Below are 26,288 nucleotides of genomic sequence, written 5' to 3' on the forward strand. Positions count from 1 at the left end.
GCAGTGATCAGGAACATCTTCAACTAGGTCAGGCTGCTCAGAGCCACATCCAAACAGACCTTGAATGTTTACAGACATGGGGCATCCACCACCTTTCTCAGCAATCTGTTCCTGTGTTTCACCACCTTCATTATAAAAAAATATTTCCCTTATATTAGTCTGAAACTAATAAAAAAATTTAAAAAGTTAAAGCTCCTCTGACCAAACTATGGTATGAAGATAAATATTTTGTTGCTTTACAGCCAGAGAGGACTGGTAAAATATTAGTGGCCTATGTATATTAAAATATATTTTTAAAATAAATCAACATTAAATGCTTATATATCACTATAAATTGATTGAGACATTTAACAGCATTGTCTCCGCTGTTCTGTCCTCTTCAAACTTTGGGCACTGAGGATGATGCATGTGCTCTATAGGGTTACTGCACTGCTTAGGACATATATAGTAAGATGGGAGTAAAACAGCATAAGAACAACCAAAAGACAGCATTTGTATTGGAGAGGAAGAGAGAATTTATTGTCTGAAATATGTTTATTCCATCCTCATTATTAATTTGAAGAGATGCAAGTCTAAACCATCATCATTATCACTTAAAATTAGCCAAAGTCAAGAAAGAGGTCCAGGAGTCTGATTAAGGCATCACTGCAGAGGTTTTTTGTCTGGATAAGACAGTGAAGTCTCTCACTGCAGAAGAATAACACCATGAGAGCAAGGAAGTAAACTGTGACAAAGGCAGCCTAGTGATAGAAGACAGAGTAAGGAAGGGACTGACAGCCAGGATGTATGGATCCTGTTCCCAGATCCATCACTGTCTGACAATGTGACCATGAACAAGAATCCTCTGCATGTCCCTCCATCATGTGTATGAGAAAATATGGAGTTAGCACAGTGGCATTAACCCTAACTATATGTTTAAAAACCTTTGAACTTCCCTGCATGGGATAGGCTGCAGTAATAAGGATTTTTGAGACCAGAGAGGCTTGTTCTCCCATTGCAAGGGTCTGCAAATTTATGGCAGCATCTGTGGCATTCTGTCTGTAACACTGGGTCTTGTGTTCACTAGAGGAGAACAGAAGGGTTCTGTGGCTGCTGCATCCAAAACAGAGTTTTGTGAATCTTTGTGGATTAAACATCAAGTAGATAATTTCTTGCACATGGGGAAGGTTGGCACAATGATCCTTGTGGTGTCTTCAAATCCCAGCAGGATCAGGGCAGTGATTGTCCCCCTGAACTTGGCACTGGTGAGGCCGCACCTCAAATCCTGTGTTCAGTTTTGGGCCCCTCACTACCAAAAATACATTGAGGGGCTGAGGCATGGCTGGAGAAGGGCAACAGAGCTGGGCAAGGGTCTGGAGCACAAGTCTGATGAGAAGTGGCTGAGGGAGCTGGAAAATGGCCTCAAGTTGCACCAGGGGAAGTTCAGATTAGAAACTAGGAAAAATTTCTCCACTGAAAGGTGATCAAGCACTGGAATAGGCTGCCCAGGGAAGTGGTTCACTCACCATCCCTGAAGGTATTTGAAGTCATATGGATGTAGTGTGTAGGGACATGGTTTAGTGGTGGACTTGGCAGTGTTAGGTTAAAGCTGGAACCTGATGATTTTAGGTCTTTTCAAATCTACATGACTCTGTGAGTCTATCTGTGAACCAGTTGGCTCCAGACTCTTCTACAGCACTTACAGTTTTTCTAGCCACTATTTGTTGTACAGAGGGGTCCCAACCAAAACTCATTACTCCAGTTGTGTTAGGCTTCTCATGTCACAATGAATTTCAATTAACAGTCTGAATAGTATATAGTCTGCAAAATCTTAATAAACCAGGGGACACATGGCTGCACAATGCCAGGAATTCTCAAGGTATCTGATTTGAAAATCACTACAATGAAAGTTTATAACTGCAGCTCAATTCATTTCATGAGAGGAAAGATAATGCCATAGAAGAACAGACACTACACAATTCTGCTTTATATGTCAGAGATTCATTCTCTGGTAAGCTTGAAGAGTATTTCATTGGCATTCTCTTAGATGCCAAACTATTAAATGCAAGGCCACGGCACAAAGAGGTTTCTTAAATTACTGGAGGAATAAATTGGGTCTTGTAACATGCTTTGTAATTTCAATTGCATTCTGCAGCAACTCTCAAATCCCCAAGTGTATATGGAATCCCGCTCCACAAACAATTGTTTCCTTCTTGCTGCTGAAAAATAGCTTTAAAAAATCCTAAGACCTCAATGATTAATATAAGTGTGCATTTCATTGCTTTTATAGCTTTTTTTGTAATGTTCTTTCTAGTTTTTTAATCAAGAATGTGACCATCTCTTTTATTCAATTTGCATTCAAGAGAGGTTTGCACATTAGATGAAGTACATTCATGTGCATCTGACAGCAAGCACTCTGCAGCTTGGAGATAATGAATCTAAATCAGATTCAGGCTTTATTTTGCAGTGCCAGGTAAATTTCAGAGGCCCAGCATTTGTAATTTATTTCTCACTAAGATGAAAAAGTCAGTTTGATGGCTACTGTCAGCCAATAGGAGATAAAAGATGAGATGGCCCCTGCAAGGCGCTATTCAGTGGCTGCACAAAAGCAGGGAGACAATTTGTGGCTGCAGAGAAAAAATTAATTTTACACCTATAAATTTATAATACATCCCTGCTCTGAAAAGCACATAAGCTAGAATTTTAGAATTTTAGAATTAAAGTATGTGAAATAGTCCACACAGTAACAATAAAGTCAAAAGCATGCATATGTGTATATAGCTTCTTGTGGCAGTGTGTGCATGAGCCAAAAATGTTTATAATCCTGTGCATGTGTTAAAAATAGCCCTGTCCAATAACCTCAGCAGTCATATGCAACCATTTCTGCAGCCCATTTAGAAATGAGACACTACAGATACAGCACTTCCCTTACTCCCCAGTTCTCACTTTTTGCCAATCCATTGTAGAAGGGCTGTGTAGGAATTCCCACCTTTGCCATTTGACCTGTTGTGCAGCCCGAGGCAGACGATTTCCCCCCTGTCTACATTCCTGGGCTGCATCAGAAGCAGTGTGCCTGGCAGGTCAGGGAAGGGATTCTTCCCTTTTATTTCACTCTCATGAGACCCCACCCAGAGTGCTGCATCCAGTTCTGGACCCCCAACACAAGAAGGATGTGGACTTGCTGGAGCAGGTCCAGAGGAGTCCACGAAGATCTCAGAGGTCTGACATGGTGGCTGGTGTACCAACTGGCTGGTGGAAGGAAGAAAGTTTTGGCAAGTTGGCATGATATTGACTTGGCTTTTATGCAAATTGCTCCTGAGGCGGTCAAAATCTCTAGATTTTTTCCAGTTAATAGCTACACAAAGTAAGAATAGTGGTATATTTCTTCTTGTGCCTTCTATGCACTAACAAACTCCCTGATCATATTCTGGCCTCAGTGATGCACATACTCCTTTTCTCCACTGTCTGGGTCTCCCCAGGAGTGTGTCTCCATTTGTGAGCAATTTTTTAGGGAAAGACCCAAAGACCAGACAGACAACCCTACTTCCAGGAGTCTTTTTCCCCACCCTAGTAGTTAGGAAGTTGCCACAGTCCTCAAGTATGAGGTTTGAATATAACCATTGCCTACAGCAGGGGTGTAAATATCCTGATCACACCTAGAACAATGCATGAAGCCAAGTGCTCTTTTGGGAGAAATCATAAGGTTGTGGAATCAAACTGCAACAGTCTACACTATTGAGTGCCTAGAGGCAAGGCAAGGAAAAACAACCATATCCATCTAGTCGTCTTTTGCTCTGCAATCTACTCTTTTCTGCATGGACTGTATCATTTATCCACAAATATATTAAAAGCATATTAAAAAATACACATGCAGAGAGCAACAATAATAGAAAGATAGGCTGGAGAGTGTCCCTCTAGCAAAGCAGGTATGAACTTCATGAGAGGGATGCAGGTACAGAAGCAGTGTTGATCTTAAGATGAAATTGAACATGAAACTTCCACTGTTTTGGAAGGTAATCAGAGCACTGGTTTTTCCATAGAAGTGGTTGTGGTGATGGTAGTGGTGGTGGTGACAATGTTTTCACCATTTTCAAGGATAAAAGAGCTCATTTATTAAAAAAAACCCAAAACTCGAGGGGTGCAGGGACCTGCCTTCTTCAGCAAATATATAATTACAACTTAAATAAATACAGGTTATATACATTAGATAACTACATCCATAGTAAATACATTATATGTACAATATATGGTGTATATAAATTACACAGAGGGAATTTAGGGACTATATGCGGCTTGAAAGGCCTAACCAACCACGGCCGTTCACACTCCTGGACTGAAAAGTTCTTTGAAGATGCTCCTTCAGCAATAACAACTCCTCCGAGCGGCTTCGCTCCGCTGCCCTGCTCCGTGTCCCGCCAAGGTCCCATGTCCTCGTCCAGGGTCCCCAGGCGCTGCAGCCCCCACCGAACGCCCTTTATGGCGGCTCTCGGGGGCAGTGCGGGCACAGAGGGGCGAGCACCGCAACACCGCGGCCGGGCAGCCCCGCTCCCACGGCCGCCTCCCGGGCCGGGCGTGCCGCGGTCCCCGGCGGGGGCGGGCCCGGCCCGGCTCCCCCTCCCCCGCCGCCGCCGGCTGAGCCTTAACAGGTAACGGAGGAGGGGGCGGCCGCCGCGGGGTTGCGGTGGGATCTCCTTCCCGGGTTTCCTTTCGCTTCGGCGGGTGCGCCGCGCCGGGCTCACCTGGGCAGGGCACGCCTGGGCCGGGCCGGGCCGGGCCGCGCCCGCCCAGCCGCGCCGGGCTCCCCGCGGCAGGAGCGGCGGCGATGGTGCCGGTGTGCGGCGGGGTCTGCGCCCGCCGCCTGCTGCCGATGGTGGGGGCCCTCAGCCGGGCCCGCAGCAGCCAGGCAGGGTGCACCGGCCCGGCCGGCCCCGGCCGCGCCCCGACCATCAAGAAACGAGGCTACGACATCACCAGGAACCCCCACCTCAACAAGGTGCGTGCCTGGGCGGGGGTGATGCTGGGCGGGCGCGGCCGGACCTCGGGGAGGGCGGCGGACGTGGGGAAGGCCCGGAGCGCAGGTGTCCCGGCTGCTGGGGCTGGCAGCGTCACCCGTGACCGTCCCCACGGAGCGGGATCGGTCCCAAAGGGTGAAATGCTGCGGAGGGGGAGCGGCCGTGGGTTGACCTGAACGGAGCCCGGGATGTGTGATGGGTGCCCGGCTGCTGGCTCGGTGCTGCGGCCTCCTGGGGAGTCGGGCACCTGCCTCCCCTCTGACCGCTGTCCTGCTGCCGCAGCGGCACCGACAGAGCCAGAAGTGCCCTTGCCTGGGAACTGAAGCTGTTTGCCTGAAAGCAAAAAAAATTGGGATGGAGAAAATACAAATACAACTTCTCTTTAAAGTCCAATACCAAAATCTGGGTTATTTTTATATATTTTTATATATACATACATATGTATATTGTTTTACTCATGTAGCTGTGAACCGGGTCGTTTACACCTACATGATGAAACAAGCATGTGTGGCTGTTCTTGTTTTCACTCTTCCTTTCATAGCGTTTCCATAGCTGTGTGTGCTCCACTACCAAAGCAACATCTCGCCAGGCTGAAGATGTGTTTATCCTCAATACTGTGGAAACATTAGCAATACAGTTATAATGAGAAGAATTTTTAAAAAATGCTTTTGGAGAATGTTTCTAGCAAAGTCTACAAAGCATGTGAAGTGAGACCCCATACCTTAGCTTTGCACAGCTTTTCATAATTTGAAGGGAAAAAAATAATCTGGGTGCCAATATTGGGATCAAATATGTCAGACTCAACAATGCTGGGTTCTACTTTCTTGTGTTAATAGTACTAGAAATAACTACAAGTGCATTATTTACCTAAAATGAGCAGGTATTAAACATGGTATTGAAATTGATTGATTGTTTGACTGATTGGGCTGTGACTATTTGTCCTGTGCTTGGTACACAGTAATCCAGTCCATGAGCCTCCTATGTTGTCTTCCAGACTGGAGACCCTTTGGATGACCACTTTTGCTTTGTGTAGGATGCTGTACATTGAGCTACGTCTCTTCTGGTACCATTTCAGCATCCACAGAGATGAATCCCAAAGGACCAAGGCATGTGATGACACTGGATATTACTCAATATGCAACAACTTTGTAGGCAGTCTGGTTTGAATCATTATATAGTGCCTGTGTGTAAGGCTGAAGAGGAAGGGACTGCCAACTAGGTCATAAATAACGGTAATTTGTCGGCATTAAGAGGTTTTGATGGGTGCTTCATGATAGTTACATAGAGTGACATAGCTAATGTTTCTTGTTTTCTTGCATGTATGGATTTGAACTGAAAAATTAATACTTTGATCTTTCCTCTATGTAATGCAATATTAACACACAAACAGTTGAATCTGGCTGATGCAAGAGTAGATAATTTTTAATGTCGTGTTTTATAATTTTCAGAACTGAGGCATTTCTTGAGTGTTTTCCCTCCTCCCGGTGAAATAAAGTATTTTTTTTGATATTTAAATTGAATTTTTGGCCATGTGGAGAGAAGGGTAGACAACTGTTCCTGTTAGAGGAAAAATGTACTGTGGTGTGCCGTGTTTAATTGGCCATGAGAAGTCTCCCAGCTGCTCTCCAGCCTGTGTGTTTGCTGTTTGTTACGTTTCTCAGTCACGGAGATAAATCATCTGCAGAGCATCCAAGTCAACACAGAGATGGCTTACATCTGTGGTAAGAGATAAGGACTGCCTGTGTATGCACCTAGGTAACCCATCATTACTAAACACTCAAGACCTCTTTCCAGACTTTTCTAAACAGGCTTCTATTTCTCTGTGGCTCTTAGCAGTTCATTGTAGCCTCTGAAGAGTTACCCGTGTTCAGCTGAAATGGTGTTTTTCATGAAGTTCATGTGTTGTCAGCGTGGGATTGGTGGCCCTTTGGTCTGCTGTGCTGCAGCAGTGTAAATCAGAATTAGGGATCCCTAATTTAGGTAGGTTTTCAGCTGTTGTACTCTCCTCACATTGCAATTGCTCTTTGCCCCTTTGGTAACTAAAAGCAGGCATGAGGTTATTGCTGTTTTTCTGCAGTGGATCTCATCTCACTTTAATCTAAGTTTTCAACTGACTGCAAGCAGCTCTGCAGGGAATAGTCCTTACATCTCTCCAAGAACCTCAGAAAAAAATGTTCATAAGTGAGACATTATGCAGCGTTTTGCTGCTTTATTCAATACCGTGTGTGTTTTAAAGCTTTTGGATGAAGTTTAAGCTGTCAGTCTGAAGCTGTCAAGTGTGTGGTATTTATTCAATGAAGAACACTGTCCCTTCAGCAGAATTGCGGACAGATTTACAGTCTGTGGTTATTGATCCAAGTCTTTGCTTGCTTACTAGGTTGAAGGTGCTTTGAAGAAGAAGCAGACTCAAAATCTGCTGCTGGCAGGTCCTCTGTAATATCCTAAATATTAGTAAAGTGATAGCAGGCTGTCCTCTGAGAAGTTCCCCTGGTTTCCAAAGCTGCCTGAGAAGAAGAAGAAAAATAAACCAAAAACTAGTTATGAATTTAATAAATTTGCAGTTGTTTCTTCCCTTTGGTCTTTGTTTACCATGTACTACATTTTTTACTACTGTATTCAAGTACTGTTCTTCCTTGTGTTGTGAAGTGTGACAGTGCATGTTTAATCCAAGGACAGGACTTGGGAAACATCAGCATTCTTGTGAGAGGTACTTGCAGCTTTAAAAAGCAATAGCAGTTGCTGTTATTTGTCTGAGGAGTCTCAGAAATAACAAAAGGGTGAAGAAGAACTTGCCACATGTTTTTATGAAGTGCCTCATAAAGAAGTTGTTTTCCAGACCTGGAATACCGTAAAATTGGAAAACCTAGACATGTTAACAATGTCAGATAACCACAGAGCACTGGTGAGAGTGTTCTGTGGTGATCCAATGAAAACTGCAGTTGCTGAGAAATAAGTCTGTTTTACCGTGGGGCCTCAGCCTTGTGAAAAGCTGATTCATTGCTCAGACCCTGAGAGGAAAGATGGGGCTTCCCTTTCCCACTACCTTGTTTATCAAACCTGCCATGTGTTTGGTGTGGTCAAGTCCATGTCGTGTTCTCTCTGACACTGCTGTCAGTTCTTGAGATTTGTGCAGTTCTATTCATCTCACATGTGCCTTTTATGATTCCCAGTTTTTCCAGGGACTCTGTCAAATTCATATGCCTTTTCTGTATTTGAACAAACAAAGACTGAACTGGACAATTCCCAGTTTGACCACACACCTGCAGGGACTCAAAAATCTTGTTGTGTCCAAAATTGTTTGTAACTTTGTTCATGACATCTGACTGGAAGGTTGATGACACTTCTGGCATTTTTCTGGAAGTTCTAATTTTGAGATAAATCATGCCTGCTTGGAGATCTGCCATCACAAACAGATGCAGCACTGGAGGTCACAGTTTGTTTTCAGAGTGGCAGGATATTGTCCTACTTGAAGGGTTAAGATAATCCATTAAACTTTCCTGCAAGTGCAGCACAGGGATCTGACTTTGTGGTCTCTGAGTACATCTGGATTATACTCTCCTCTGATGTGCATGCATGTTCTCCATTTTTTTTTCATGGAATGTCACGATGAATTACAAAAAACAAACAAACAAAAAAAACCTAACAAAACAAAATTACTAGTCTGGATCTGTAAGAATCAAACCTTAAAGAACTGCTGTAGGCTTCTGCAGCATTTTTGAATATACTGCTGTATACATGATTAAAATGCAGAAAGGTTGTTTGTCCTTCAGCTTTGCAGGGATTGGAATTGAGCTAACCGAGGGTTCTTTGAATAGTGTCAGTAATTTGCCACTGCAACTGAGAAACAAATCGTGTGATCTTGCACACGGCTGCACTTGGCAGCTGTGGTGAAACAGAGCTAAAATTAGGTGGATTTGTAAAATTATTTTATTTAAAAAAAAATAGTACTGGGCACAAGAGCAGTGGGTCTAAAATTAGTTGGCAAGATCAGACCAAGGCAGAATTCTGTTTTCAAAGTAGTGAATCTCTCTAAATCCACAGGATTGAGTTCTTACAACTGGAGTTGCTCTTGCAGCTGGAGTTTTCAGTTGGCTAGCTTTAGGTCTGATAGATACATAACAACTGAGTGATGCATGGGGCTTTGTGTGTGCATTCCAGTGTTTGTTAACTTGCCATCTGTTCGTGTTTTGCAAAGGAAGAGTATGAGGTGGGCAGAGTTTAGAAGTTCCCCTCATATTTTTCCAGGAGCCCAAAACTATTTGAGCAAGGTTTGGGGGGCAAATTTTAGACTGGACAAGTTAATTTAGGGGGAAAAAATCCACCTGGGGTTCCTAAACACTTTAAAAAAACATCTGGCTTAGAAAGTCCCCAAACTGAAAATAATGAAAAGATGGGAGAGTGCCATGGAAGAGTATCCTATTAACCTGCATTATTTGCTCTTAAGGCTTGTGGTTGCTGCGGGAGACAGGATGCTCATGAACTGACCTGATGGTGCTATTGAGTTTCTAGGGATATCAAACAAGACACTTGCATAGCCAAACCCTGCAACTTTAGACCCAAGTAAAACTATAGCTGAGAGATGAGGTTTGTCAAATCAGGTTCTAAATACTCTAGAGTAGAAATTTGAGTGAACTGGAGCACTGTGCATTGTGATGAGCCTTTGATGGTGCCTGGAGCAGAGAGGCTCTTTACATGTTTGTGCTTCATTAGTCAAGCCAAGGTGCCTGTATCCCCATGACTTCAATTGGAAACAAACTCCCCAGAGGTGAGCTTTGGCCAAATATTTTGGCAAATGTGGTGGTGTTTTGGAAATATCATTGCTCAGTTAGATTTGTTTTGGCCCATCATCCTGGCATGTGAGCTTTCATTTTTATTTGTTTGGTGTTAGTGTCAATCATATTTTTCTGAGGCCAGACTGTCTTTTGGCAAGGACATTTCCTAATGTTTTGATGCCAAAGAACTTGTTATGGTGTGGTCAGCAGACTGAGCCCAAACTAAATCTGTTGGTGCTTCTGGTATTAGCAGCAGCCTGCAAAAGTCCCTTTACTCCCCCAGCTTGGATTCCAGTTCATCTCCCTTATCATAGCCAAACCAAGGAGCCATCTGCCTCCCTGTCTGCCTGCATAATCTCTTGCCAACACTGTCACTCTTTGAGATGCTGCTAGTGCTTTGGGAGTGGCATTCCCATAGAAAAGCTTGGAAGTGCATAGGATATCTGTTGCTGTGAGAGTGAGAAGGGTGCTGATGCAGACCCTGCCTCTATGCTGTACTAATCCGTACATGTTTAACATCCGTAACATGTTAGTCCTTGTTTTCCCTTCAGCCCTTATAAATGAGATTGAGAGGTCTTGGAAGCATTGGTTGGGCAGCTTTTATAAGTGCTGAGTTTATGCTTGCGCTTAGTATAAGATTTTATTAAAAATAAATTGGTTTTGGAACAAAACACTTCTTTCTGTTTTCTGAAAATGTTGTAAAAATACCTTTAAAACTGCCTTTAAGTTGAGGAAATTCATCAGTTTGGCAGATGCTTATGTTGCTTTCTTTTTATCATGCCCTTTCTTTTGGAGAAGCCTTAATCTTTACATCAGGCATGTTTTGGTAAGGCAGAGCCAAGAATGAATGTAGCTCTGGTTTCATAGGATGGACTAAGCTTTTCTGGCACTTAAATAAAATTTGCACTTAAGTAACACAAACTCTTTGGTGAAGAATATGAAAACTGATATTGTTGCAGTTAGAATGGATTTAGTGCTGAATATTGCAGTTTGTTCACATTCCTATTCCTTCCATCTAGTGAAATACCGGGTAAGCTACTAGTTGATTACTTTGGAAACACTGTAGATGTTGTCAGGAAGACTGAGCATATTATGTGTGGGGTGAATAGTGTGTGCTCCACTGACCTCTGCACGCTCCAAGCCTTGCCCCTCATAAGTAGCACGACATACGATGTCACTGATGTTAGAGACTGTGCTGCTCACTCTTTCTGTAAAAAACTTTTTCCTAATATCCAACCTCTGTTTCCCTTGACACAGCTTGAGGCTGTGGCCTCTGGTTCTGTTAGTTGCTGCATGGAGAAAGAGACCAACCCCAGCCTGGCTACAGCCACCTTGCAGGGAGTTGTAGAGGGTGATAAGGTCACCCCTGAGTCTCCTTTTCTCCAGGCTGAGCACCCCCATCTCCCTCAGTCGTTCCTCACAAGGTTTGTGTTCCCAGCCCCTCACCAGCCTGGTTGCCTCCTCTGGATGTGCTCGAGTGTCTCAAGGTCCTTCCCAAACTGAGGGGCCAGAGCTGGACACAGCACTCGAGGTGTGGCCTCACCAGTGCCGAGTACAGGGGAAGGGTGACCTCCCTGCTCCTGCTGGCCACACTGTTCCTGATACAGGCCAGGATGCCCTTGGCCCTCTTGGCCACCAGGGCACACTGCTGGCTCATGTTCAGCTGGCTGTCAGCACCCCCAGGTCCCTTTCTGCCTGGGCACTATCCAGCCACACCGTCCCCAGCCTGTAGCACTGCAGGGGGTTATTGTGGCCAAAATGCAGGACTTGGCACTTGGACTTATTAAACTTCATCTTGTTAGACTCTGCCCATCCATCCAACATTCCAGGTCTCTCTGCAGAGCCCTCCTGCCTTCCAACAGATCAACACATGCTCCCAGCTTAGTGTTGTCTGCAAATTTGCTAATGAAAGACTCAATCCCCTCATCCATGTTATCAATAAAGATATTGAACAGAACTGGCCCTAGCACAGACCCCTGATGGACACCACAAGTAACTGGCCACCAGCTGGATGCAGCACCATTCACCACCACTCTCTGGGCCTGGCCATGCAGCCAGTTCCTAACCCAGCACAGAGTGCTCCTGTCCAAGCCATGGGCTGCCAGCTTTTCCAGGAGTGTGCTGTGGGAGACAGTGTCAAAGGCCTTACTGAAATCTGAATAGACAACAATCCACAGCCTTTCCTGCATCCACCAGGCCGGTCACTTGGTCATAAAAGGAGACCAGGTTGGTCAAACACGAGCTGCCCCTCCTAAACCCCTGCTGGCTGGGTCTGATACCCTGGCCATCCTGTAAGTGCTGTGTGAGGACACTCAATATAAACTGCTCCATCACCTTACCAGGTACTGAGGTCAGGCTAACTGGCCTATAATTACCAGGATCCTTTTTCCCATCCTTTTTGTGAATGGGTGTCACATTGGCCAGCTTCCAGTCATCTGGAACCTCACCAGTGAGCCAGGAGTGTTGGTAAATGATGGAGAGTGGCTTTGCAAGCTCATCTGCCAGCTCTCTCATCATCCTGGGATGGATCCCATCTGGGCCTATAGATTTATGAACATCAGTGGCTCAGCAGTTCTCTGACTGCCTCCTCCTGGATAACAGGGGGACCATTCTGCTCCCTGATACCATCTACCAGCCCAGGAGGACAGCTGTCATGAGGACAAGCCATCTTCCCACTAAAGACTGAGGCAAAGAAGGCATTAAGCACATCTGCCTTCTCCTCATCTGCAGTTGCTAAGTTCCTTCCCTCATCCAATAGAGAGCAAAGGTTGGTCTTACCCTTCCTTTTGCGATTAATGTATTTGTAAAAACATTTTTTATTTTCTTTTACAAAACTTTCCAAATTAAGTTTAAACTGAGCTTTGGCCTCCCTAATTTTTTTCCTACATGCCCTAGCAACCCCCTTAAATACTTCCTGAGAGACCTGACCCTCCTTCCAAAGATGATACATCATCTTTTTATTCCTAAGTTCTTTCAAAACCTTGCCCATCCAGACTGGACATTTGCCTCATCAACTTGTCTTTCAGCACACAGGGACAATCTGTTCCTGTGCCCTCAAGATCTCTGTTTTGACGCATGCCCACCTTTCCTGGACTCCTTTGTTTTTAAGGGCTGCTTCTCAAGGAACTCTCTGAATAAGTCTCCTAAACAGGCCAAAGTCTGCCCTCTGGAAGTCCAGTGTAAAAGTCGCACTGATGTTCCTCCTGATATTATCAAATATAGAGAACTCTATAATTTCATGATCAGTGTGCCCCAAGTAGCCTCCAACCACCACATCTCCCACCAGCCCATCTCTTCTGCAAACAGCAGGTCTAACATAGTCCCCTCCCCGGTGGGCTCACTCACCAGCTGCAACAAAAAGTTGTCCTTTATTGTCTAAAAACTTCCTGGACTGCCTCTTTTTTAACTGTATTAAGTTCTGCTGATTAAGAGAATGTAAATTGAATTCCTCTTTGCTTCTGCACAAGCCACCTCCAGAAGAACACTTGGTGCTGTTACTGACCTTCATTCAGAGATGAGAAAGTTTGTTCTTTAATGAATAACTGTGCTCTCTTGTTACCCCTTGCTGAAAGTGGGACAGTTGCAATTTTTTATAGTATTTATGCCCGTCCAGGGCTTTGGGATAGTTTTCTTTTCTGACTTGCTATCAATTATGCTGATCTACCTTCCTGGCCTGCCTCACTTGCCTGGCTGATGGGACATACTGTTCAAACATACCTTTTGGCAGCTCTCCTGTACTTTAGGTGTTTTATTCATTCTTCACTCTCAAAGAGAGCCCCTGCCACCACGTAGCCCCATGCAGGTGGGACTCTGGCATTTCTGGCACTGAGCCTCTGACAGAGGTTGGGCCTCGAGTTTGATTGGAAAGCTGCCAATGCACATGGCTGCTGTAGCTGATTGTTGGATGCTGCCCTGCACAAGGAGGAGCCTTGCCTCGCCTCTAACCTCTCTCTTAATTAAATGACATGCAGTTCTGTAGATAATCTTATTTTGATGGGGTTTTTTAGGGTTTTTTTGTTGGTTTGCGTTTTGCTTTGTCTCTTTCTTTTCCTCTGTTACTTATTTTTTTTTATCTTTTTCTCACTGAAATACAGACCTGCTACCAAACCTTGAGCCTATTGTAGCACTCACCCAAATAAATTCTTTTGGGACAGACTTAGCTTTAGAGCTGTTGTAAGCAGGTCAGGCAGGCCTTGGTGCTTGGGAGAGAATAAACACTGCTGAAATTCCCTCTCTTTCAATAGAAGGCTTAGCACAACAGCAAACTTGACTACTTTCAGTTTAGAATGTGCTCTAGTGGAGATGATGAGCATGTCTTTAATTTTTTAACCTCCTCTTTGAGGCCCAGGGGTGACGCTATCTGTCTCTCCAGACAATGTGACATTTTGATAAATGACTTCTGTATTGTCAGCCTAATACAATATCATTCTTCTAAAAATGTTTTAAATGGCAAAGCTTTTTATAGTTCTGCAGCTGCCAAACACAAAACTAAAACAGGGTAACTGAGCAGACTGTGGTTTGGACAAAGAAAATAGGGCCAGTGCAAAAGTTTTCTGCATAGCAACATTTTCTACTTTGCAGCTCTCTGTTGCGCATGTAACCTTTTTCAACATGTGGACCCATAGAACTGAAACAGATTTTCAGTACCTTTCTCTGTTTATATATAAAAAAGACTATCTCCACACCTTAGAGAATTCTATTCTGTATGTTTAGCTTAAAAAATGGTTAGTCTATTTTATAGTAGCTCCATATGGATTAGCTGTGTTCAGCCTCATAAAACATGTAGTTAAGATGTCATTGTGTTTCTAAATATTGGAAAAAATAGCTTATTTCAAAAACAACAGTGTTATGTTCTCCTGGACAAGATGCCTTGAATGTTTTCTTTTGGGCTGGGCCAATGGATTGTCACTTTGTCTAGTGGTTAAATTCATTATGGAAACTATTAAATTCTGTTTAATCTTCATTTGAATGGTTTGATGTAAAAAAATCACCTGCAGGTGATTTCAGCTATGATTATTTGCATTATTTGGGATTATTACAAATGAAAGAATGGATCAAACTGCCAAATCCTGTTATTTTTTTAAGTGTCCGGATTATTAAAGGTTTCTGTTGTCAAGATGGTCTAAGCAGGGCAAAGACTGGAGTAAGAGATAATCTGTTTTATTGTGCCTAATGGTTTAGAGGTAGGGGGAAAGGGGAGAAGTAAGTCCAGGGATTTTCATGTTCATCGTCCTTCTTTTAGCAACTCTAGTTTTTGTATCCCCAGCTAGATTACTTGGTCCAATAAACAAAGAAAGAAAAATCCAACAAAGAAACCCCAAACAGCCCTACCACCACCCAAGCCAAAAAACTTCTTCCTTTTAGCCATTTCTTACTTCACAGGGAATTTGATGTATTCATGTTGTTACTTGTGTCTGTAGCTAATTTCTGTGATAAAAAAATTGCCTCTGTAAATCAGGTTCCTTGATCACAATTATTGGAGGGTCAAGTTCCTTCTTTCCCCCAATACTGTATGAAGGCTTCTAGATCTAGCCATTAAATGAGAAAAGTAACAAAAATTGCTTGTTGAAATGCTAAATCTAACTATTGGGGGGAAAAAAATCTAAAAATTGTATCTCCCATTGTTTTGGATTTTATTTTTCTATGACAAAACCTCTTTAAAATCTAGCAAAAAAAAAAAAAAAAAAAAAAAACAAACCTGCTGCAAGAGGAAGTAATTTGCAGTAGTGGAGTGTGCATAAAGTCTGAATTCCAGCAGAATTCAGACTCTTTTAGGGAAAAATGGTTGCAAAAGTGTGAAAGGCACTTGTACTAGAACAACTTAGCAGTTCAGGTGTTCTCTGGGCAAGAGACATACAGTTTGTGGAGGAGAGGATCCCAAAATACTTGAAGTGAAGAGGATATTGGGAAGAATAATTGAAAACTTCTCTTTTCCCCTGATGCCTGGCAGATGCAGTGGCTTGATGTATGAACTCCATGAAAAGCAATGATAGAGGTGACCATGTGAAAGCTCCAGGTAGACAGCTTTACAGAAAACTTTCCAAGTGGAATTCACTGCTGGTCTTAATACAGAGGCTCATTCTGCAGTTTCTGCTACTTTATACTCACTAGTGAATTGGCCTGCCATCAGTGGCTCACAAGTTTGTAAATTATATTCAAACACAGAAATAGATGTTCAAAGGTAAAGGTAAAATAAATGAATTTTTTTGTCTCAGGTTGTAAGGATTTTCAGTGCACATTCCACTGTGCCTTGTTGCTCATTGCACACATGCAGCAGATTCCTCTTAGGTTTGGTAACTTGCCCAGGTTGTGATGTGCAGCAGTATTTATTCGAAGGAGATGTGGAACGTGCCTTTCACTCCATGTGCTGATGCCAGCAGCTTTTCCTGGCTTTTGTCTAGGGAGGAAAAATGCTTGCAACAGCAGAGCCCTGCCTGAGCATTGCTCTTTGGTTTCTAAGGGGCAGCATAGGCTTAAGTCATTGGGAGGGTTTCTGTTGACTTCAATCAACTTTACATTGAGCCTTTTTTGAATTTAGGAATTCAAGCAACTGCACCATTCAAGATACAAGGTCATTTTCATTACAAACTATGAAGGTTAAAGGTAGTAGATTGTTATATTTCATCATCTTGCTCTGTTAATAAATGGTAATTAAAATGAAAGCGTGTGTAAAAAATTGTGCTTACTGATTGTTTAAGCCAAAGTCTCAAAGCAAAAATGGAACTTATTAATAATACCAATTTCTACTGATAGATAATCCCATGAAGGCTCCAGCTACTCCCATAGTTGCGTGTCCTAAAAATCAAAAGTGCATGTTAGTGTTCTTTATTTCAGTGTAGTCTGCCTAAACTCATTCATCTTCCATAAGAGCTTTGGAGTGACCCGCTCAGGGATGCCTTTCCAATGCCAGAAGCTGTCCTCTGGCATGCAAGAGCTGGACTTCTTCACAAGACCTGCTGGAGGAAAAACGAGGGCACTAAGTGAGATGCCTTGGAGAGCTTGAAGCTGTCCTGCAGAGTTCTTGAAGCTTAATAAAATTTACAAAAGTGGCTTTGAACTGTGACCTTCCAAATGTCCACTGGTCAAGGGTAATAGGGTGGGGTTATGAAAGCAGGAGGAGTGCATGACTCATGCTTGCTGAAACTGGGCCGCTCTTCCTAGAGGCAAGTCACTGTTTTGTATTTAGCATGTTAACTGTATTTGAAGTTATAAGATAACAAAGTAATTTCTCATATAAATAGAAAGGAAGTGATGGGAAGGTGCTGGAAAGCAGTGGCGAGACTCTGGCTGCTGCTGTAAAATGGTTTTAGTGTTGGCCACTTTTAAAAAGCGTATTACATTTTAAAGATAAGCTGTAATTGAATTGGCAGTGACAGTGAAACTGTAACCAGATCTTGTTGTTTTCTACAAGTGACTTTCAGGTTTCTCTGCAAGGTCGAATGTCCTATTGACTGGCAGCTGGACTGTTTTCCTTGTAGGAATGTAACTGGTATTTGATGGAGTTGCAAAATGAGTTTCCCACTGTAGCCAAATATAAAAGAGTATGAGAGTCCAGCAGTTTCACTTCCTGCAAAGCTGGAAACCCCTGTAGCATTTATTAGGATTTCCTGCAGGGAAAGAGGGATATTAATCTTGTTTGACTTACAGAATCATAATATTTGTGCTGCAATTTGTAACACAGAGCAAGAAGTTTTCAATTACTATTTCCTGAGAAATAGCAAATTCAGTAAAGTAGATGCTTTTAATTTTTTGGGTTTTGTTGTTTTTTCTTTTATTGTCAGAGAATGACTATAACATCTTACAGGAGCTTAAATGTGGCACAGTGTTGGAGCAGGGAAGAGCAGATGGCTACAGATCTGCTAGGACACAGTGAGCAGCTGGAACTATGCTCAGGTCTTTATCAATGTCCAATTGGCACCACCATAATGTACTCTCTGAACTGCAGCACTGTATCAAGTGTGCTTGGAGCAGGCAGAAACTCGTTGATAAAAGAGTCACCTGGTCAGTTCATCACTGGTGTTAATTTTCCTAGTGTTGGAAAATTTTTCTCAAACTCTGAGTTGATTGCAGTGATCCCTGTTAGGGCCCGAACCAAATTGGCTTGAAGTACTGTGAGCCTCTTTCCTTTCAGATTTGTAGTAATGTTATACTATGGAAAGCACTTTATGTCTCTTGAAAAAAAGCTTCAGCCTTTGCTCTGGGGAAGCACTGTGTTTTCCTATCCAGGCAGAAGAATGCTCAGGTGAGGCTGAGGAGCTGCAAGTATGTGAGAGTTTCCAATTCTGTGGGAGGCATGGTTACTAGACCATCTGGACAAACTTTGTGCATTGTAGGTATTCCTCATCTGCATTCTGGATGAGATGGGCCAGGTATCTGGGTCTTCTAGGCATCCAGCATCTCCTTTGCATATAATCTGTGCATATGCAGAGGCTGATCATATTTGGCATGCATTGGATTTACTGTCCACTTGCAGACTAATTCATCATGTGAGACTGAAGCTCTGAGCCAGGTCCTGGACTTTCAGAAATCATAGAGCAACAGCCAAAAATCCTTATATTTTTCCCCAGTAGAAAATCTAGGTAGAAACAGAGGGAGTGCCTTGAGATACCTGTACAGGGGAGAATAGACCTCAGAGCTCATTCTTTAGGAAGAGCATCTCTCTTCATGTTTGTTAATTAACCTGACAAATGAGAGGTGAAAAGAAAGTATACTGGAAGTTGTAAAGGTACTTGCTTATTGCTCTGAAAATTAAGAAACATCTTGATTAGCTAGAATGCATCATTTATGTAGAATTTTCTCCAACTTGAGCGTAAAATGGAGTTACAGATTACTTTTTCAGTCCAATGAGACTGTGGTTAGATACATAATCCCCAGCTGTGGCTTCCAGATTTTAGCAAAATATGGAAACTATGGAATTTGAACATCAAGACTTGAAAAAAAAAACAGAAAAGGAAAGAATGTGACTGAAAGAAATATTTGTGGCTTATTTCTTATTCCTAATTCTTGAGACTTTCAAGGCATGTATCATTCACTTTCTGCTTTTAATTAATGAGATTTATTCAGACTGCTGGAGCCCTAACACACTGCTGCATTACGTCAAACACTTTTGAACTCTGTCCCATTTCTTATCAGTTATGGAGGACAGTTTCTGAATCACTGATAAGCATTCCAGAAAGGATCATGCAGTCATGGGCATCATGTTGTCATAATTTACATTTGGTTTTGGACTACTTCAGTGGGGAGCTGAATTTAGCTTGCCCGAGGTAATATGGGACATTTGTAGGTGAACAGAGTCTCTCAGAATAAATTTGCTCACCATTCAGCCAGCAAACCTGTTCAGTTGTCTTATTGTAGCATCTATTATCTGTACCAAAAATGATCTCCACCACAGCCTAGTAGAAATACATGTGATGTATCAACTGCTATAGCCCATACATGCCATCAAATATGCATTGTTGTATAAAATGAAAAACACTTTGTGAAATATTTCCCAAAAGCTGTGCACAAAGGAAGTCAGTGCTAATAGACAGCTGTTATAGGAGGTTATTTTAATTCTGTTTAGCAGAACTCACTTCATTTCTATTTTTATTTAGTCGCTTAAAATTTCTGGCTTTATTTCCTAACAGTTCAAAACTTTGAATCAGAATGTATATAACTTACAGATACTAGTACCTGTAAACTTGAGGTTATTACCTTGTCTGCATAATTAAAATAGTAATTCAAAGAGAGAACCAAAATAGACTAAATAGTTACACTTAAAGCTAGTGGGCCAAAAAGTGGGTTAGTGGGTGTGATGTGTGGTCCCCCTGTGACTGCTGCTCAAGTATCTGATGAGACAGATAGAACAACCAGTGATTTCTTAGAAATCAAAATATTATTGGCCTGCCTTTCCTCTCATTTTATTTAATAACACCTTCCAGCAAATGTCTAGGACTAGATCCAAAGCAGATTGAATTTTATGGGAAGCAAATGGGTATTTACAGCCCTTTGCAGTGAAGTTATAATCTTACTGGCTTTGTATTGTTTAAGGAAGTGCTTTGCTGAACTGGGGCATAGGTTTTTCATGTAGTATCCCACTGCTGTAAGACTCCGGGTGTCTTCTGGCTAACGCCTATCTGAGGAGTGGATTTATTGGAGCACAGCTGGGTTGTAAACAAATGGTGATGCACTTTGCTCTGCATTCAGAGGGAAGAGAAGGAAAACTACAAGACAATAATCTGTATTTTTGAGTACCAGGCAGAAGAAAACCAATTGCAAAACTGAAATGAACTTGTAGGATGAGCTTCAGACAGTTTATGATGTCTCCAGTTGGCATTTGCTGTATTAAATAAATGAGAAGTAAAACACAGTCACTTTGAATGTATACATCTGCCTTCAGCTGAGGTTACATGGCCTTTTTTCACTGAATCACTTTCTTTAATTTGAAAAAGGAAGAGCAGAAGTGTAGTGGATGCATGGAAGAAGAAATCCTGAAGTGGTATGACAGACCCTTATATTATAGTGGGTTTAGATCCTGGATTCTCTAATGGTAGTGTAGGAGTTTGACCTGTCTTCCCCATGTGCTATGCAGTAACTCAGCAATAAAATTAAAGTATGATTGGTAAAATAGACACATTAAGGGTGTTTGGAGCCAGGATCTGCCTCCAAGCCATGGAGAGCAAACCTTTCTAAACCATTTTCCCCAAATAGTCAGACATTAAATTTTGGTTCACTTTTTCTTGGTGTGAAAGAACATACTCTGAGACATTTGCTATTCTGGTTCAGAAATCCCATGTCCCAGTTCTCTTGTTCCTGCATTTGGAAAGCTACGGAAAGCAAAGCAAAGTGTAGCAGTAACAAAGATCATAGTGATAAAATATCATATGATAAATATATGATAAAAGGAATAAAACCCACAGTCATGGCAAACTTGGGCCCTCTTCTATATACCAGGCACTTTGCAAGCCAAAAGTCAGTATATTTCTTGGAAAGAAAACAGATCAACAACTTTGTGTAAATGTTTGGGGGTTAATCCTACAGATCCTTAGATACAGTTGGTTACAATCAGGAAGTGGAATCTCATCTCCTCGATGAACATGGAAAGACTTATACCACGTAGTAAGTTCAGGATTATGCACAGATTCTGAGATTTGATGAGAAAATTCAGTGGTAGAAAGATTGGTGAATAACATGAATGTGGGTGCCTAGGTCTGTCTAAACAATACTCTAAGGCATAGATTTTCAGTAAGGACAAAAATAAACCCAGCATATTTGCCTCTTGCTGAGTCTTAGCAATGTTGTTCCAACATAAACATAGCTTAGAAGTTGTTGGCTTTTAGGAAAAGCTTTTTTTTTTTTTTAATGTCTCTGAGTTATTCAGGTAACCTCAGGCTTTGCAGAACTTCTTTATATTGTCTGGAGAGAAAAAGGTTTGTAGAAGCATCAGGTTAGCTTTTATGCAGAAAGTTTGACTGAGGCCAGCATAATGTAATATAGATTCTGTATATTTGCATGTAATAGGAAGTGACTTTAAAATGTGTAACTGCAGGGGAATCTCTTTGCATTTAACATAACTTCTGGACAGCAGTAAGATTGTCATAGATTCAAAATACTCCTAGCAGTATAAGATTTGAACAACTTAAATATAGTGTGAATGCTTATCAAAGTAGAATTTTACATTAAATTTGTCTGAATCTGCCCATTTTTCCCCCATAAACAATCACATGCATGTGCCTAGACCATGGTTTTTGGTAGAATCTGGCCTCTTTATTCTAAGTTCTGATTCACTCCTGCTGTTGTCTGAAATTCTCTTCTGATTGTCATGCAGGCAGAGGCAATGCTGCTGCCATCTGCATTGCATCAGCATCTACATCACGCTAAAACCACACTGACCTCTCAGCATATGGTGACTTTCTAAGAATGTTCAAAGGCATGTTCTTATCTTATGTCAAACACGGAAATTAAGAGACTGAATGTGTTTTGTCATGTAACCAATTTGTTAGGTTAACATGAGCTTCAGTTTGTGTGCTCTGTGGTCTACAAATGATGTGTTTATCTACTTTGTGTTAATCCATGTTTTGTATTTTACAACTAAAAACATTTTTCTGAAGCAGTAACAGCTTTGAATAATATCTTCTACATATTTCCAAAAGTGTCTCTTTTAGAGCTCTTTTATTAATATTGTTTATAGATCATGAATAGAAATACTTTGGAAATGCAGGCATAACTTCAAATCTGAAGCTGCATTCTGTGGAGAATCTAACACTTTTGAGAAAAGTGTGAAGTGTTTCATGCTATTAATTATAATTATCATGCTATTAACAACCTTATTTTGAATATGACATGTCAGAAAATAATTTTAATGTAACTAAGGGGATTTTATCATCAGGAATACGGAGATGAGAAACAAAATCTCTGCCCTATAATAAAAGCAAGGCCAATAACAAAAGTGATTTGATGTTTTGCCTGTGTCTATACTGTATTTGGGCTAGTTTGGAGGAGTCCAGATCCTGGTTCTGTCTGTCCTTTTGTCTTGGTAAGCAGCTTGGCTTCATCTTGCTCATGAAATGGAAACCCTTGTGCAAACCTCTTCAGAAAAAGTATATGTGGTCCTATCTGTTGGCATCAGGTCGCTGAAAAATGGATGAGAGAGGGCATATCTGAACCTCCCTGTGATCTGCTGCCCCACAGGAGATAGGCATATGCTTGAGTGTACTGTAAGGCCCAGACTGTACTGGAGACCTTTTCTTAGGTGTAGAAGCCTGATTGTCCTGGTAGTGTCCCGTGGTGAACAGGATGGGTAAGCAGTGAAACAGGCCTTGAGCCTGGCATTTTGAAAGACACAGTAGAAGTAGGTGGTGTTACTGTTTCTGAAATCTTGTATAACATATGTTTGTTTCCAGTTAGATTACTTTTCTGTATCTTTAATCAAAAATAATCTTCTTAAAATGGCTAAAACAAAATTCTGCCCCTGTACAGTGGGGAGGGAAGGGAATGAAGTCTGCATAATGCAGTTTATAGGTATGAAGTACTGTACAGCTGCAGCACAGTGCACTTTGCCTCCTCATTCTGTGTCAGTAGCTCTCTGAGTTTGTACCACATGCGCACGGAGATAGGTATCTGGTGCCACCCTGAAGTCAAGGAGATGATAATTTTTTTTAACTTTACCAGTATGTCTCAGGAAAGCAAATGTAAAATGGATACATGTGGTGAGAATTTGCAGTCAAGTTTAAGGTTTGCAAGATTTTATCTTCTGGAAACATGATCAGCTACCAAGGGAAGAATAGAGAAACCATTTTTTCAATCCGGATGCTTTTTGCTACAAACAAATTCATTCACTGGATATAAGCATAATTGTCCACAGTTTATGTAAGCATAGTTGCCCACAGTTTACTTAGCTGTCGATACATCTAGAAAGACTTCAGGAAAACATCTGATTTAAAATGAAAATTAAGATTTTCCTTAGAAATACCTCTTCACTGTACTTCGACAAACATCAGGTTTTGGTGATATGATGGTGTTGAAAGAGGTGTACTATTTTAAAGGGCAGGTATTGCAGATAAGCTCCTGGGGAAATGGTGGCATAAGCTTTTTGAAAGTGATTGGAGGTTTTTTTGTGGATATCCAGAAAGGTTGTAGCTTCACCTCTACAATCAAAATCAAATGTGATGTATTATCCTTCTCAACCTCCAGTAATCTGCCAGCTCTCAACAGTGTTATGATCACTACCAGACTTCTTTGGACTACTAATTGATCAGGACATCCAGATGCTCATTTAAAACCACTTTGGGCTACTTTGGCATCTGAACTAGTTTCAGTGACATAATTAAATGTCCACATTTATAATCTGATTACAGTTTCTTAATGCAGGCTTTATAGCTCAAGTTCATCCCTGTCTCAGGGGAACATGTCGGTTAATACTTTCTGTAAATTGGTCTGCTTTCAGTTTTGTGTTGTACTGGATTCCTGCTGATGTAAAAACTCTAGAAACCCCAAATGACACACATCAGATGTAGGCAGTCTCTGTGCTAACAAATCCAGTATATACAGCATAAGCAACCAAAGCCAGCTGCAGGGTCTGCATGCACACACTACTAAAGCCTTAATCGTGGTAACAGTGAGTGGTTATAACTGGGTCTGCTCTGTGACCCATGGTAACTCCCAAATGGCCAGTCTAGGAATCACTGGTCCTATAAGTAAGACTGACTGCTACAGAGGTTTTGCATCTACTGTTACTGGGGAACATCATGGGTTTGTAGGTAAAATGCAGTATTGGTAGTGACAGTTTTCTATATACATGTATTTAATTATTCTCCTACACTTGTTTTCAAGTGCAATTCTACTTATAATATAGTAACAATAGTACAATTTAGTTTTTATTATCAGTTTTCTTTAAATCTCAAAATACAAACTAGGGTTTACAGTCTTTCCTTTTTTTTTAGCCAGAGAGACTTTCAATTGATGATGTTGTTTTAATTTGAGGGGTAGGTGTTGTGTTTATTTGGTTTGGTTTGTTGGGTTTCTTTTCCTTTCCACATCAATGATGACCCCAGGTTTTCATTTCTTTTGTTCCAATCTTTCTACTTAGAGACATGAGTAGTGCCCATGTGAAGAACTTCTGGACAGCAGTAGAATTCTTTCTGAAGTGGAATCTAATGCTAATTTTAGTCTTAAAATACAAAATATGCAAAGCACTTCACATTGCCTTACTATTCTTGATGAGGTAACTCAGTTGTGATGTTGTTTCTGTTTATTTGCTTTGGAATAAGGTATGAAAATTATGAATTTTGTGTGTGTGTGGTGTCATCTTGCTTTAATGGAACTTACAAAGTTGTGGCTAAAAGCTTAGACGATGGAAAAGGACACTGACACCTTAGAGTGTCAGTGCAGCTCTGCCTGCCCAGACCTCTCTGGCTGCACCTTTTCAGTGTGAATCCATTGTGGTCTGTATGACAGCTGCTTGTGGATTTTTATGCTTGTCCACAGCAGAGTCAAAGACCTCTTGTGCAGCAAACAGGGATTTTCCACTCACATTTTAAAGAAATTCTTTGAAAATTATATTTCTTGTGGGCTTCCTTGGTGTTGGTGAATCATGAGGCATTAAACCCACAAATTATAGCTTGGTTAAATGGTCTAGAGTAAACAAAAATTTCCAGTATTTGAAGAAGAATTTGTGACCCTGAAGCTTATCCATTATTTTTTAATCCACAACTGTATTGCATTGCCAGCCTAAATGGCAATGATGGACATATTCCAGGGGCTCATAATTCTGAGACTGATGGCAGTGCTTATGGTTAGTGGAGAATGGTTAATACATTTGCCTGGCATTTCTAATTGAAAAGTTTTTTATTCCCCCAGGATGGTACTTTTCTCTTGAACTAATTTTTCATTATGATAATTAATATGAAAGCTGAGAAAGCAATTACAGATAATTTTACATAGGAGAATTGATCTTTCCCATTTTCAAACTATTATTTAAAATATTTTGTTTACTAAGAATGTCTTTTAAACCTTGGGTTCTTAATTGATTTGCATTAAGAGTTTATGGTATTTTGCTTGTTGCTTCTCACCTAAATTGGGTAGCTTCTTTTAGAGAGGAATGAAGACTAGAGCCCATTTATAAGGTCTGTTTTCTGGAACAGGGTTGCTTAAAGCCTCACAACTTCTGGGGATTGCCAGTACTCTTGTGGTTTTTTGGCTATTGAAGGAAATGCTCTCCTACCTGCAACACCTGTAAGGTTGGAGGGATTGGAATGTACATTTTAAAGGCTTCTCACAGAAATACCTGTGTGGGAGAGGTTCGAAATACAAGGCAAGTAGTCTGATGGACCTCTGAAAAGTAGTACTTCATCAACCCCAGAGTAAGTGGTGACTTGTGTTTCAAGACTGGTTCAAGACTTGTTTTTCATGACTAGTTCATCATCCTTCCAAAAACGATGCCTGTCAAGGGATGAATGGTTTTCAGTAATTAGGTAATGGGTGTTCTGGACTTAAAGAGCCAAGGTCAAAGGGAGCTTCAAAATTTATTTATATCTATTGTGCTTCACAGTTGACCTTTCATCAGTGGTTTAGACTTGTTGCTTCATGCTTTATGTGGACAGACTCTTGCTCACCTTACTACAGCAGCAGTCCAGCAAGGCTAAACAGTCAAATTGGACCATCAGAGACGAAGACCTTAAAATGCCACAGCAATTATCTTCAGGGCTTTGTGATACACATTCTACCCAAAAGCCAGTGTTCATGCCTTGAACAAAAAGCTTCACCACCGTAGCAGTTCACAGACCCTCAAAGGACCCTCATCACCGTTGTGGTACAAACCCTTCTATGTGGGTTTGGCTTTTGAAAGGATCTGCTGCATCTGTGAGCCCTGAAGGGGTTCTGCTCATTTGTAGAGCGTTGTCAAGTCTCCTTTCTACAAAGGTCATGTTTCTGTATAAAAGGGCAAAAAAAAATTGGCGCTGTTTTTTTGCAGGCAGGTCTTGTCTTCATGAAATATGAAGAAAAGCCTGCTGTTGTTATGCTGAGCAAGCCTCAGTTCTGAAGCACT

At 41.5% G+C, this 26,288-nt stretch overlaps 1 protein-coding gene across 1 annotated transcript in view; it reads left to right on the forward strand.

Moving 5' to 3' along the window:
* The first annotated feature begins 4,778 nt into the window (after positions 1-4,778).
* The window catches only part of ME3 (malic enzyme 3), a 117,234-nt gene continuing 95,724 nt past the window's right edge, over positions 4,779-26,288 (forward strand). The window contains exon 1 of the mRNA XM_030957426.1: positions 4,779-4,972. Coding sequence (XP_030813286.1) covers positions 4,802-4,972 — 171 coding nt within the window. The 5' untranslated portion in view covers positions 4,779-4,801. The remainder of the gene's footprint in view (positions 4,973-26,288) is intronic.

The sequence above is a fragment of the Camarhynchus parvulus genome, chromosome 1 (genome assembly GCF_901933205.1).
Source record: "Camarhynchus parvulus chromosome 1, STF_HiC, whole genome shotgun sequence".
In the NCBI taxonomy this organism is placed as follows: Eukaryota; Metazoa; Chordata; class Aves; order Passeriformes; family Thraupidae; genus Camarhynchus; species Camarhynchus parvulus.